Raw genomic sequence first — 12,631 nt, 5'->3', positions numbered from 1 at the left:
TAAAAATAACAATAGCAACTAATATTTATTGACCAAGCAATGTTGTAAGCCTTTTATATGTATCAACTCATTTAATCCTCCCAATACTCCTATCATGTGTGGTTAGTATCCCTTTCTTTTTTACAATTACAAAATGGACACAGCAAAACGTCTAGTAATTTTCTCAAGGTCACACAGGTAACAGTGATATAAGCAGTGAGATTCCAGAGCCCTCTGTGCTATAATTTTATAACACATCCACCAATGCATCATTCTTTTAAATCTTAAAGAAAAGTCCAAAGTGTTTAGAGCATCCCAAAACATTGAATGTGAAAGGGGATGATAACCTTTAAAGACAGCTACTTCAGAACTAAACACGAGTCAACTACATTTTACTAATTTATTTGTATGAAAGTCTCACAGGAACACAAGGTTATTTTGGACTTGTTGGTTTCTTTCAACGGTGTCATGTGAAAACATGCCAATAATTTGAAAAACGGTGAGTAAGAGAAAACTTCGGAAACCAGGACAAAGTAAAAGCAAAACATGGCTATTGGGCTAAGGGGAGTCGGGAACCAGATGAGATAGGCTGTCATCACTGCACATAACTCAGAAGGCTCTGGTTTTTGGTCATGGACACCTGGCTGAAAATGAATGCACTTTTTAATTCACTTCCCAGAGACCTTGACATGATTCCCCTGAAAAGATCGCAAGGAATCATGCAATTTGAATCTTGATTGTTTTAAACTATAATCTATAAGCAAGACTAGTAAGGATTCAACTCGAAGGAGTCTGTCCTAGAAACTAAATAACAACCTATTTTCTATGCTTCTGTCTCTCAGCTTCCTTCTAAGTGTTTTCATGAAAGCTCAACCCAGGGTTTGAGGGAATCTTAAAGTTCATGTAGTTTAAATGTCCATGCCGATCTTTTTTTTTTTAATTATAGTTTATTGTAGTTGATTTACATTGTTCTGTTAGTTTAAGTTATACAGCAAAGTGATTCAGATATAGATAGATAGATAGATAGATAGATAGATAGATAGATAGATAGATAGATTCTTTTTTAGATTCTTTTCCATTATAGGTCATTACAAGGTATTGAATATAGTTTCCTGTGCTGTACAGTGGGACCTTATTGTTTATGTCTTTCATACTTAATAGTATGTATCTGTTAATCCCAAACTCCTAATTTATCCCTCCCCCCCACTTTCCCCTTTGGTAACCATAGGTTTGTTTTCTATGTCTGTGAGTCTGTTTCTCTTTTGTAAATAAGTTCATTTGTGTTATTTTTTTAGATTCCACATATAAGTGATATCATATGATATTTATCTTTCTCTGTCTGACTTACTTCACTTTGTATGATAATCTCGAGATCCATCCATATTGCTGCAAATGGCATTATTTCATTCTTTTTTATGGCTGAGTAGTATTCCATTGTATATATACACCACATCTTCTTTATCTATTCATCCGTCAGTGGACATTTAGGTTGCTTCCACGTTTTCACTGTTGTAATAGTGCTGCAATGAACATTGGGGTGCGTGCTCTTTTCAAATTAGAGTTTTGATCTTTTCTGGATATTTGCCTAGGAGTGGGATGGCTGGACCATATGGTAACTCTATACATGCCTATGCAGATCTCGAATGTCATGTGTATCCTCCCTACCAAGTCTTCAGCCATCCTCTGCTAGAAAATTTATCAGTCCTGGAGAAACCTGCCAAACCCACCAAGGCAGCTCAGTTACGCTGGACACACTCTTGTTGCTAGTAAACTATATTGAACCTGAATCTCTGTCTCTCTCTAGAACAATACTGTCCAATGGAATTACAGTGAGAGTCACATATATAACTTACATTAGTACTCACATTGAAAAGGTCAAAAGAAATGGGTGAAGTTAATTTTAATATTTTATTTAATCCAAAATATTTAAAATACTATTATTTCAGCATGCAAGCAATATAAAATTTATCAATGATCCATCCTTCATTCTTGGTGCTAAACCTTTGAAACCCAGTGTGTCTTTTACACTTACAGCATATCTCAATTCAGGCTTGCCACTTAACGCTCAGTATGGCTTATAGCTATGAGCTTGGACCACCTGGCTCTAGAGCATCAGTTCAGGTTTACCCTGCAGTGCCATGTAAAACCAATCCCATTTTTTCTCCATGTGACCCATTTTTAAACTGCTGTAGAAAGTTATTGTGGGAGGCTTTAAACATAGAGCTTAAAGGCTATTGTAATCAAAGTTTCCCTGATGCAAAGCTCCTGGGAGAGAGATTTGTACCCGGGAGGTTTACATGCAGGAGTGTGTTAAAAGGTAAGAGGGAGGCAGGACTGGGCTGAGAGAGAAGGTGAACTGTACTGCGATCGCTGTGGGGAGCTGAAGCCGGGACCGCCCTTGTGGGGATGTCTTAAATTGAGGCAAGGGGGCTGGGTCCTACAGCCTGGATATGGACTGTCTTGGGGAGGGGATATCACTTTGTGTGAGGCAGCTTCTTTCTGCTGAAGATAATTCCTGGGGAGGGACTTAGTCAGTGCACATGTGTATTGAGGGTAGGAAGAGTACTGGGGAAAGAGAGGAGTGCTGTGAGCAGGGGAAAGATGGGTGCTCAGGCTGGAAGTGAGAGACCATAGCATGTCGGGTTGCTGGAAGAAGTTCAGCATGGCGGGGACTTAGGGCGGGGGCGGCCAGGTAGATGCAAGAGAGGAAGCTGGAGAGGATAACAGGGGACCTTGTGAACCTTGTCCCAGAGCTTGGATGTAATGCTAAAAGCAAAAGGAAACCACTCCACTGGTTCAAGCAGAGAGTACCAGCGCTAGTTAGAATTTTAACACAATCAACCCAGTGACAGTCGACAAGAGGATGGGTTGGCCTAGGGCAGGCAGGGATGAAGGGGACCTTTTGGGAAGTTGTCCCAGTGATGGAATTGAGAGGCATGGGGTAGCCTGGATTACTGTCACTTCTAATTTTCATCTCCCACAATTCAATTAATATGGGCCAAGTTCACGGTCACTTCTCTAGTGGCCCCATCAAACACTGATGCATACTGAGCTTACGTTCACTAAATATCTTTTTTTCCACACATGGGGCTGTTAAGCCAACTAACTGCCTTTTCTACAGGGACTTCTCTTCCCTGAATGAGCATGTGTGGGTTGGTGAATCCAAGTCCAGTTTAATTTCATCTTGTTAGATTCAGGCCATTGCTCTAACCTGCTATATATATATATATATATATATGAGTCCTGATTCCAGATTTCAAATTCCTCAAGATACCTGCAAATTCAAGAATTTACTTGGAAAACATTTCATCCATTTATTGATAAAAATGATAAATGGAACAAAGCTGAGGACCTAATACATTGGGGTATCCCATCATCAGCTTCCCTAGGATTGAAATTGATACACAATACTTTCAGGTATTGCCCTTCGCTAGTTGCTGCTTCACCCAGTTCTGCTATATCCAGTCTCTGTTACTTTTAACTTATCTGTAAGGACTGAGGCCAGCCACTGCCAACTACCTTGCTGAAGCTTTGTAAACACCTGGTAGACTGTGTTCCCCTACACCACCTCTCCAAGAATGGAGTTGGGCCAACCCTGCAGTGTTCTAAGTGAACCTCTACTGCCACCTAGTGATCTATGCAAATCTCCTAAGAGCTTCTGTCTAGTCTCATCTTGCCCCAAAGTGACATCTTCTTGGCTGACATATGGCTTACAAAGCTTACCTTTTCCCTCTTCACACAATTCAGGATGAAGTATCCCCAGATCTAGCCTTTCAACACCCATCCCACATGGTCCCTCAAAGATCATCAACCATAGCGCAGTTAAGATCACGAGATTGGACAACATGAGATAGCCAGACATTGGGAAACCATATGTTTTAACCCAATGTCTCGGATGGGATTCTTCAGAGTCTCCAGATATCGGCCTTCTTCAGGACCATTTTATTACAACAAATAAACTAAACAAATGTTTATCAAGTGCCTGTTTTATGGTAGGACAATGAGACCTGATCCCTATAACCTTCAGGAGTTTTTAATTAATGAAGGAAACATAGAAATAGACACAAATGTAAGCAGTGCGAGGAAGGACAGGATGGAAATATCCACAGAGTAAGGGCACTTAGCTAAACATGAAGTTGGGAAAGATATCAGTGGGAAAGGATGACTAGCAAAGGGAAGGACAAGGCCAAAGGCATGGCGCTGAGAGACTCTGACGTATCACAGGAACAAAGAGTACTATAATTTGGTATGTATGGAGTATAGGGTACATGAGAGAGACACACAGACAGACAGAGGATGAGTCTGGGAGGTTAGTAGGGTCCAGTTCATGGAGGGTCTCTTATGTCCTGGTGGAGAAACTGGCTTTTATTGTGAAAGAGGGGAACCTTTTAAGATAATTAAACATTAAAGTGACATGATTAAATTTGCATTTGATATTGTGGAGAATAGATTGATTGAAATTGTGGTGGAGTGAGTGACAGCCATCTACACAAAAACACAAGGCACCAACTGAATTGAGGCAGTGGCAGTGATGATGAAAAAGAACAAATGCAGGGAGGCAGAACTGGGTGGTCATGGTAATTAGACTCAGTATGGCAGGTGGTCAGGAGTGGTGGCGCCATTCCCTAAGTGAGGCAGACTGAGAGAGAAGCGGGTTTGAGGAAGACACTCACCGCTTAACTTTCCTCCAAGCCTTTCAAGAATGCTGAGGTGACATGTCAAGTTCTTCCAAAGTTTCTGCCTCTTCTTTTTTTTTTTTTTTTGCAATGAATTTCAACCTGATGATCAGAATTAGACATGGAATAGTAGTTATCCAATTATTTTGTACATTCTGAAAGAAGTATCTGTCAGCTAAGTGTGTCAAAAATTTCTCAGACCCTCCTCTCAGCTAATCGTATCTTCCAATAGATGTCTGTGGACTCAGAGTTCATGATCACTGTTGTATCTTTTCTGTTAGTGCGGTGATCTCTGTTAAGGAAATACATCATTGTTTCTACCCATAGTCTGGAAGGTCTGAGGTGTATTTCTACAATGCCAATATTTCTCTTCTTCTCTCCTTTTAATCTTCTTCTAAAACCTGGGAAGGACTAGACTCATAATCCTTAGACAGCCTATATTTTATGACTAGTACTTGGTTGTGAAAGATTGCTTTTTTTAACAAGTCACCAACCTAAAAATCTCTAAAAAATATATCATATCAAAAATATTCCCCTTACAGCATTTGTAGCACAGGCTTAAGTGAACACATGAATTCTGTGTTAGTATTGTGAAATCAGAGGTAACTCTCCTTCACCCTGTGAAAACATAAGGGGAAAAGATCTACACAAAAGAAGATTGGGTAAATCCAAGTTATTTTAGAATGATGGAAAGTATACAACCGACTTGAGTGATCATGTTCTCCACACTACAGCTATTCGACTAACACTTTCCTGTTTCTGTTCAGAACATGCTCCTCTCCAGGAACTGGCTCTCTGTGGGCCGCACATGAAGTTTGATGAAGATCGTTGTGAGTGTGTCTGCAAAACACCGTGTCCCAGAGATCTCGTCCAGCACCCAGAAAACTGCAGTTGCATTGAGTGCAGAGAGAGTCTGGAGAGCTGCTGCCAAAAGCACAAGACATTTCACCCAGACACCTGCAGGTGAATGGCTTTTGCACTCTCGTCTTAACTTGAGTCATTGACATTTAGCATAAATGCCATTTACATTCAGTGAGATTCCTGATTAAGCCAATTTCATTATTCAGTGCCAAGCCCCCTTTTTGATAGTAAAACAGAGGTTTGGCAACTCAGGAATAAGCGAGAGTATGCAGAGTGATGAATAATTGTGAATTCATGAAAATCCTGCCTGCTGCTGTAGGCTTATGGATCTTAAGCTAAAATTAAAATTGATGAAATTTAAACAACTATTTTGGGGGGGTTTCAGATCAGCAGACTCTTTATTCAGTCTCTTTCTCAATATATGTCCACGTAAGTTTGTTTTCTTCTTCAAAGGAAGGGGATGCCACTGGATTTATATAGCAAGAAATTTACTGATAAATAGGACACTTAGAAGTTAGCGGTTGTGCTTTCATAAATTTTGAAACCTTGTGGGATAACCATTCAGGATTTTATATTGACATTTTAATTACATATGTGGAAAATTTACTTGGAAAATGTAATCGAGTCAGAAGAGAGTTTTAATTTTGTATTTAGTCCTTGATTCTGAATTCTCATGTTTGTTTTCTTTTGTAACAGCTGTGAGGACAGGTGCCCCTTTCACACTAGAACCTGTACAAATGGAAAACCAGCCTGTCCAAAGCATTGCCGCTTTCCAAAGGAGAAAAGGGCCACCCATGGGCCCCACAGTCGAGAAAATCCTTGATTCAGCTTCGATCCCCAGTTCCCCACCCCTGTCATTTTAAACAGCATGCTACTTTGCCAAGTTGCTGTCACTGTTCCAGGTGTTAGGGAAAAAATCCATTTTACATAGTACCACAGTGAATTCAGACCGACCCTCCATTAAACACCAGCTGAGGATTCCCTGGCTCACTGACAGATGTCTTCTAACTAAAGATGCTCTGCACACCAAGGAATGGAGAGGAAGGAATCTGCATTCCCCACCCTCCTTTTTTGGGTGAATGAAAAAGGTTTGATCATCATGGAATGACAGGCGCCATGTGATTAATTACTCAGAGCAGATGAGGCCATTTGCATAGTCTCCGAGTCCTTTGCTAATTGCAATTCTCTTGTGAGTTATTCTGATTTCTTTCTTATGCAGATTTTGATTTGTATGATCAGCACTGATTACCTGATGACTGTCCAGCTTGTAGTTCTACATTTACCAAACTACTGTCTGTTGTTTCATATTTAAGTGTATTTAAAAAAAAATAAACACATTATTCAAGCCGGAGAATTTTGTGTTATTTACTATGCTACCACTCTGAATTTTATGCTAAAGAAAAGATGTTTTTAAAAGAGAAAGGAATTCAGAAGTGGGAGGCGTGGGAGTGACATGAACACAATGAAATTCGATGCCAATTTTGAGAACCTGAAGGAGTAGCTCTCAGAAGGTTTAAGATTCTAAATGAGGTTAAATAAACATGACCCAAAAATCAGCTGGACATCAGTCTTTCCTTTGAGATTCAATTTACCTTGACTTGACCTTCAACTGAACTTGACTGGACCCCCATCGCATGATGGAGGAGAGCGCACCGGTGCCTTGGACATCTTTGGTGGTATGTTTCCTCCAGCCGCCTGCAGCTCCATGTTTCTAAACTTACTCAACCAGCGGTGTCATCCACGTCTCAATTCTCGGGGCCACATGCTGCTTCTCTCTGCTCTACAACTGCCCAGAAAGGCAGCCCGAGCCTTCCTCCTTTCCTTTTTCTCCAAAATACTCCCACAAATAACTTGCTGATGGTGTAGACTTAACTGAGTTTGGTATAATGGGGAATTCAGCAGCACTAGCAGAACTAAGTTATTTGGCAAATAACAACTGATGCCCTCCCCGGGCATCTTGAATAGACGACAGAGCGATAAACACACTCTATCACAGTATTTATCACCCACCTGTGTAAATAGTTGTGTTCATGTTATCTCCCCACTATGCTCTGACCTCCTTATGATTGGCAGCTGTGTCCTGATCAAACTTGTGTCACCCAAGCTTCTTAGACCAGACCCTGTGGAGCAATAAGGAGAAAGATAATGATAAACAAATAGACCAGAAAAGAATTTTGTTTCTTCCAAAGCCACATGGGAGAAATGTTGGCTCCTGGCCCCAATCCCTGCCCATCCTCTCTCAGGTTCCTAAGCACTTCCTGAATTCTCCCCTCCTTCACTCAAGTTCTCTGAGGCCTGGGGCTTCCTGCCCTGGGGACACCCTGGGGCCACCTTGACCTGGCCTGGGACCCATCCCCACAGTGCTGCCATCACCGTCCTCCTCATCTCCTGGCATTGGCCCAGTCTCTCCTCCCCTGCCACTGTTCCTCTTGTCCTCATCTTATGACCTTTATATCAACGGGCCTTCTTCCTTACAATGTTACTGTTTGATTCTCAGGCTTCTGAAAGGATTCACAGGTAACTTAGTTTCTTAACTATATTAGCATTTGACGTCCTGCTCTGTCCCTTCATTCAGTTTCTACCACTCTCTCCTCAATACTATTTGGTTAAGTTCCCTTGAAAGCTGCGTCAGCAGACGGTTCAAGGGCCACCGCACAGTTTAGGAGTCACTTTGTCCATCCCTGACTAGTGCAAAGAGAGGCTGTGTCTCGGACAAGGAGAAAAGACCTGCGCTGAAGGACAGCTTCTGCCACTTCATCGCATTATGAGGCTGAGCAACCTCATGGGGCCTCAGCTTCCTCTCCTGCTAAATGGAAGTTATCATCCATCTCCTTGTGTCGGAGTTGCTCATTTCACACCATCAATGAAAACAATGTGAAAAATACAATGTACTTTACACATGAAAGGGATTAAAAGATAAGTGCGACTGTGAGCAGAATTCTTGGCTTCTACTGGATTCCTGGATCTGCCCTAAAACCAACTCAAACTGTATTTTGGTTAGTGGCTTGGGCTTCCTAATTGCCATTTAGATGGAGATAAAAGAGTGACTTCCGGACAAAACAATAGGAGATCTGGCTTTCCACTTCTGAAACCCCTCCCCCTGCTTCCTCCCCAACCCTCAGTAACCACCAAGAGATTTGCCTTTGGATCCCTGAGGTTGTGTCTGTGCTGGGATGGGTCCGGTCCTCAGGGTGGAGGTGGGGTAACTGGCTTCTTGCCTTTGAGTTCACTGGGCATGGTATGGGAATATTTATCATACTAATAGCTTTGGAAGGTGGGCTGAAAATTTTCAACCCACAAATTGTGTTGCAAAATAAAAATAGGTGAGAAAGCCCCAAGAGCTTAAAGCAAACACGATAAGCACCAGTGATGCATTTTGTCCCTGATTATCTAAGCCACGAGGCCAGAAAATGTATTAATAGGACAGCACCGCTCATAAATCTGTGACTACAGCAGGGTGGTGGGAGGCCCTGTAGAGATAAAAATAGATTCAATGGCATAATGGTCAGTGTTGGGTGAGATTAAAATACTGTCGGAGATAGTTGATAAGGGAGATGACACAAAGAATCCATTTTAGGGATTTTTAAGGAAAGAAATAGGTGAAAATAGTGAGCTTAATGGATTTGGTCATTTGCTCACCCAGAACTGGACTTTGTCTAATTTACTCGTAATCCTCAGTATGGGAACAATGTCTTGCAAATAGTAGATGCCTAATAAATAATTAGTTAATTAGTATTGAAGTACTGTGTTGATTTGATGACCAGTGAATGGGAACTCATCTGCCACTGGAATGCACAAGACCAACTCTCATTCTCCAGGGTCTCTCTCCAGGTGGCTTTTCATCATTCAATATCTTCTTGCCTGAGCTTCTTCACGCCATAGCCATCAGCTTTCAAGAGGAGAGCTTCTGGTGGGGAGGGTATAGCTTGGTGGTAGAGCACGTGCTTAGAATGCATGAGGTCCTGGGTTCAGTCCCCAGTACCTCCATTAAAAATAAATAAATAAATAACCTAATTACCCCCCCCAAAAAAGGATTGATTAAAAATGTATTTTAAAAAGAAAAAGAGAGAAGAAATCTTCCACTAGGACATGCCCCAGGGCATAAGCACTTACTGAGCTTCTGCTGTATTTCATTTACTGATGTCTCATTGGCCAAGCAAGTCCCATGAACAGGCCTAGAGTCGATGTGAGAGGGGCTTGGACAAGGGTGTGAATATAGGAAAAGCGGTTTATTGAAGGCCACCACATAATAGTCTCCCACAAGGTTGGTTCCTATCTCTAGCCACACGTGGAGAGCTGTTAGTCTCTACTGTTCTGTAAGAGCTAACTCCTGGTCAGTGTCCTCCTGCTTCCACATACAAAGTCCAGGACCCATGTAGCTTTGTTCTGATCACCATTTTGAATTTTGGTTCTGTTTCTGATACATGGAAATGTTTATGATCTTCTTTGTATCACAGCTGTAACATTTGAATTTTCTCATTTACATTATGTCTCTTATTTTTCTTTTTGAAGCAGAATGAGAAGAGAGGAGTATCAAAAGAGTCCCAATGAAAATGTCATCTTGGCTGGAAGTCTGACTCAACATCAAGTCCGTTTTCCTTAGTACGATCCTCTATTGGTTTGCTCCAACCTTCACTGGAAATGCCACCTTTCTCCTAACTGAACCCTTCCCCTTCTCCGCCCCTCACCCCGTGTAATTGCACAGCAGTGTTCACTGGACAGTCAGCCTCATCTCTGTACCCTGGTCACGTTGTTCTTGGAATAATCTTACTCCCAGCAGTTGCACAGGAGCCCTTTACTTCCACTACCTAAATGTCAGCAGCCAGAAACACTCTGTCCCTCTGAACTGCCCATATTTTTCTTGTATTTCTTATGTGGCACTTATCACATCCTACCTTTTATCATAGATATTTACAGATGCCTTACCTCCGGCTTGGTTCCTTGGAGGTAAAGCTCATGCCAATTTTTCTCTGCTTTGTGCTTTGTACACAGATAGCAAGCTCTCAATACAAATGTGTTGCCTTCCCACCCCAAAATTATTCAAGAGCTAATTTACATACGAATTTGCAAAGAGCTGAAGTTCAAGGAAAAATGATATCTACTTTTATTTTATACCTTCTCCATTTATATGTCATTTTATACTACCACTGGTACTGACTGCCCTCATATTGTATTAAGTGCGATCAGAAGACACTGCATGTGAATGTTTTGATCTAATTTTAGTGTTTTATAAGAAAATTCTCTAAAGGCATACCTTGATGCCATACATTTAGGTAGAACACTATAATTAGAATTATCTCATGATTTATAGCTTAGTCCTGCTGCTACAACTCTCTTTTGACTTTTAGAAAATAGCCTTAAATGGAGACCTTTGCGTAAGGTGTAACTGACTAAAAATGGAGTCTCATACCCATGTGAGGATTGTGAACCGTACAGAATCATGATTTATTTGCCTTTTAATGTTCAGTCCCTAGATCAGAGATGAACATGATGAATGGGCAGCGTTTTCAGACGTTGTTGAAACCATTGACTTTGTTGGAGCAGCCTGAAGGCGTCTCAATCCCCTCCCCCACAGAGACTCAGCGACAGTGTGCCTGTATTACTATCTATTTATAAAGGTCAGCCTGCTCCACAGTATTTAAAATGCAAAGAATCTTTCAAGAAAAGTGGATTGCTTTTTACCATTGGTAAAAGGTATATAAAACCTAGGAAAGATGAAAAGCTTTAAAAACACACGATGTTTGATATTCCCTTTATTCCCCACAAAGACTTTTACAGAGTAGGCACTCAGTAAATGTTTGATGATAAAGATAGAAAATATTTATTCTCTTTTGAAAATAGCTCATAAAGTTTTTGAAACAGTATGGGCATCAGGATCTTAAAAGATTCACGGTAGAATTTCAAATACATATTGTGATCAGAACTAGGGCAGTGGCAAACCAGAAGCTCAATAAATGAGGCTTAACCTTCATTTATATCTTCCAGGATTTCTACCCACACTCTTTATCCTAATACCTATTGCAGAGATGAAAAGGAGACCCAAGGAATGCTGTACCATCTGGCAGTGTTGGTGTTATCTGTGAAACCAACTGCAAATTATTAAGCTTGAATAAGTGTTCTTGAATATTCATTAGCTTTATTCTCTGATGCTTCAATATTAACGCAGGGCACAGTATCTATTCCCGCTTGAGACATACTCACTAAAGGTGACTCATTAATACACTTCAAATCCTACAACCAAACACTCCTTGAATTATATCAGTGCACTGTAATTTTTATAAGGTACACCCCTTGAAATATTTTCAATACATTTAATTGGGTATATGTGCCAGGAATTGTGCAAGCATTGAATAAAGAAATTCATTAATACAACTAAAACTTATTCAATATCTATTACCAGAAACAGACCCGGCGTCAGCTTACTATCTGGCTCGGAAGGCAGACATTTAACAAGCAAATGCAATTGCTAATTTTCAGAAAGAAGTCCATGTGAGATCCCAAGAAGACACAACTCTCTAAAGATCAGACCGAGGAAGAAGGGGGACGGCGGCCAGGCAAACAACTTGACTATCACCTCATAAATGGTATACCGGCATATGGCCAAAATACTATTAAAATACAGAAGAGCAAGGATTTAATTCTCTCTGGAGGTTTGGGAGGGTATGAGAAAGGAGCTGAAATCTTCAGGGATGAATAGGCTTTCTACAGGCTTAAAATGGGTGCTGGTGATGATGGAAGTGACAGTGTTCGGGAAGGCATTTGCTCAGCTGGGGAAATGCATGTACCAATTGTGAGAGGTGGGTGACCATCAGAACACTCCCACTGATTCATTAGCTTCTTGCCCAAGCACCAGGATAGCCAGTTAAACCAGTTTGAGTGGGAGTTGTTATTTCACGTCAGACCTCAGATTTTTTTTCTCCAGAATGGAGTGTTGCCAGATAAAATATAAGATGCCTAGTTAAATTTATATTTCAGATAAACGACGAATAATTTTTTAGTAAAGTCGCCAATATTTGGGGACATACAGAAAAAGTTATTTGTTTATCTGAAATTCAAATTATTAAAAAATTCGATTTGACTTTTTATTTGTGTATTTTATTTACTACATCAGGCAA

General features: G+C 40.8%; 1 protein-coding gene across 1 annotated transcript in view; it reads left to right on the top strand.

Moving 5' to 3' along the window:
* Window positions 1-6,870, top strand: part of VEGFD (vascular endothelial growth factor D) — a 34,443-nt gene extending 27,573 nt beyond the window's left edge. The window contains exons 6-7 of the mRNA XM_006194198.3: window positions 5,423-5,618; window positions 6,213-6,870. Of these exons, the coding sequence (XP_006194260.1) occupies window positions 5,423-5,618; window positions 6,213-6,339 (323 nt within the window). The 3' untranslated portion in view covers window positions 6,340-6,870. The remainder of the gene's footprint in view (window positions 1-5,422; window positions 5,619-6,212) is intronic.
* Window positions 6,871-12,631: the final 5,761 nt, after the last annotated feature.

The sequence above is a fragment of the Camelus ferus genome, chromosome X (assembly GCF_009834535.1).
Source record: "Camelus ferus isolate YT-003-E chromosome X, BCGSAC_Cfer_1.0, whole genome shotgun sequence".
Lineage (NCBI taxonomy): Eukaryota > Metazoa > Chordata > Mammalia > Artiodactyla > Camelidae > Camelus > Camelus ferus.
Note: the sequence above shows the minus strand (reverse complement) of the source record. Positions and strands in the feature narration are given on the sequence as shown.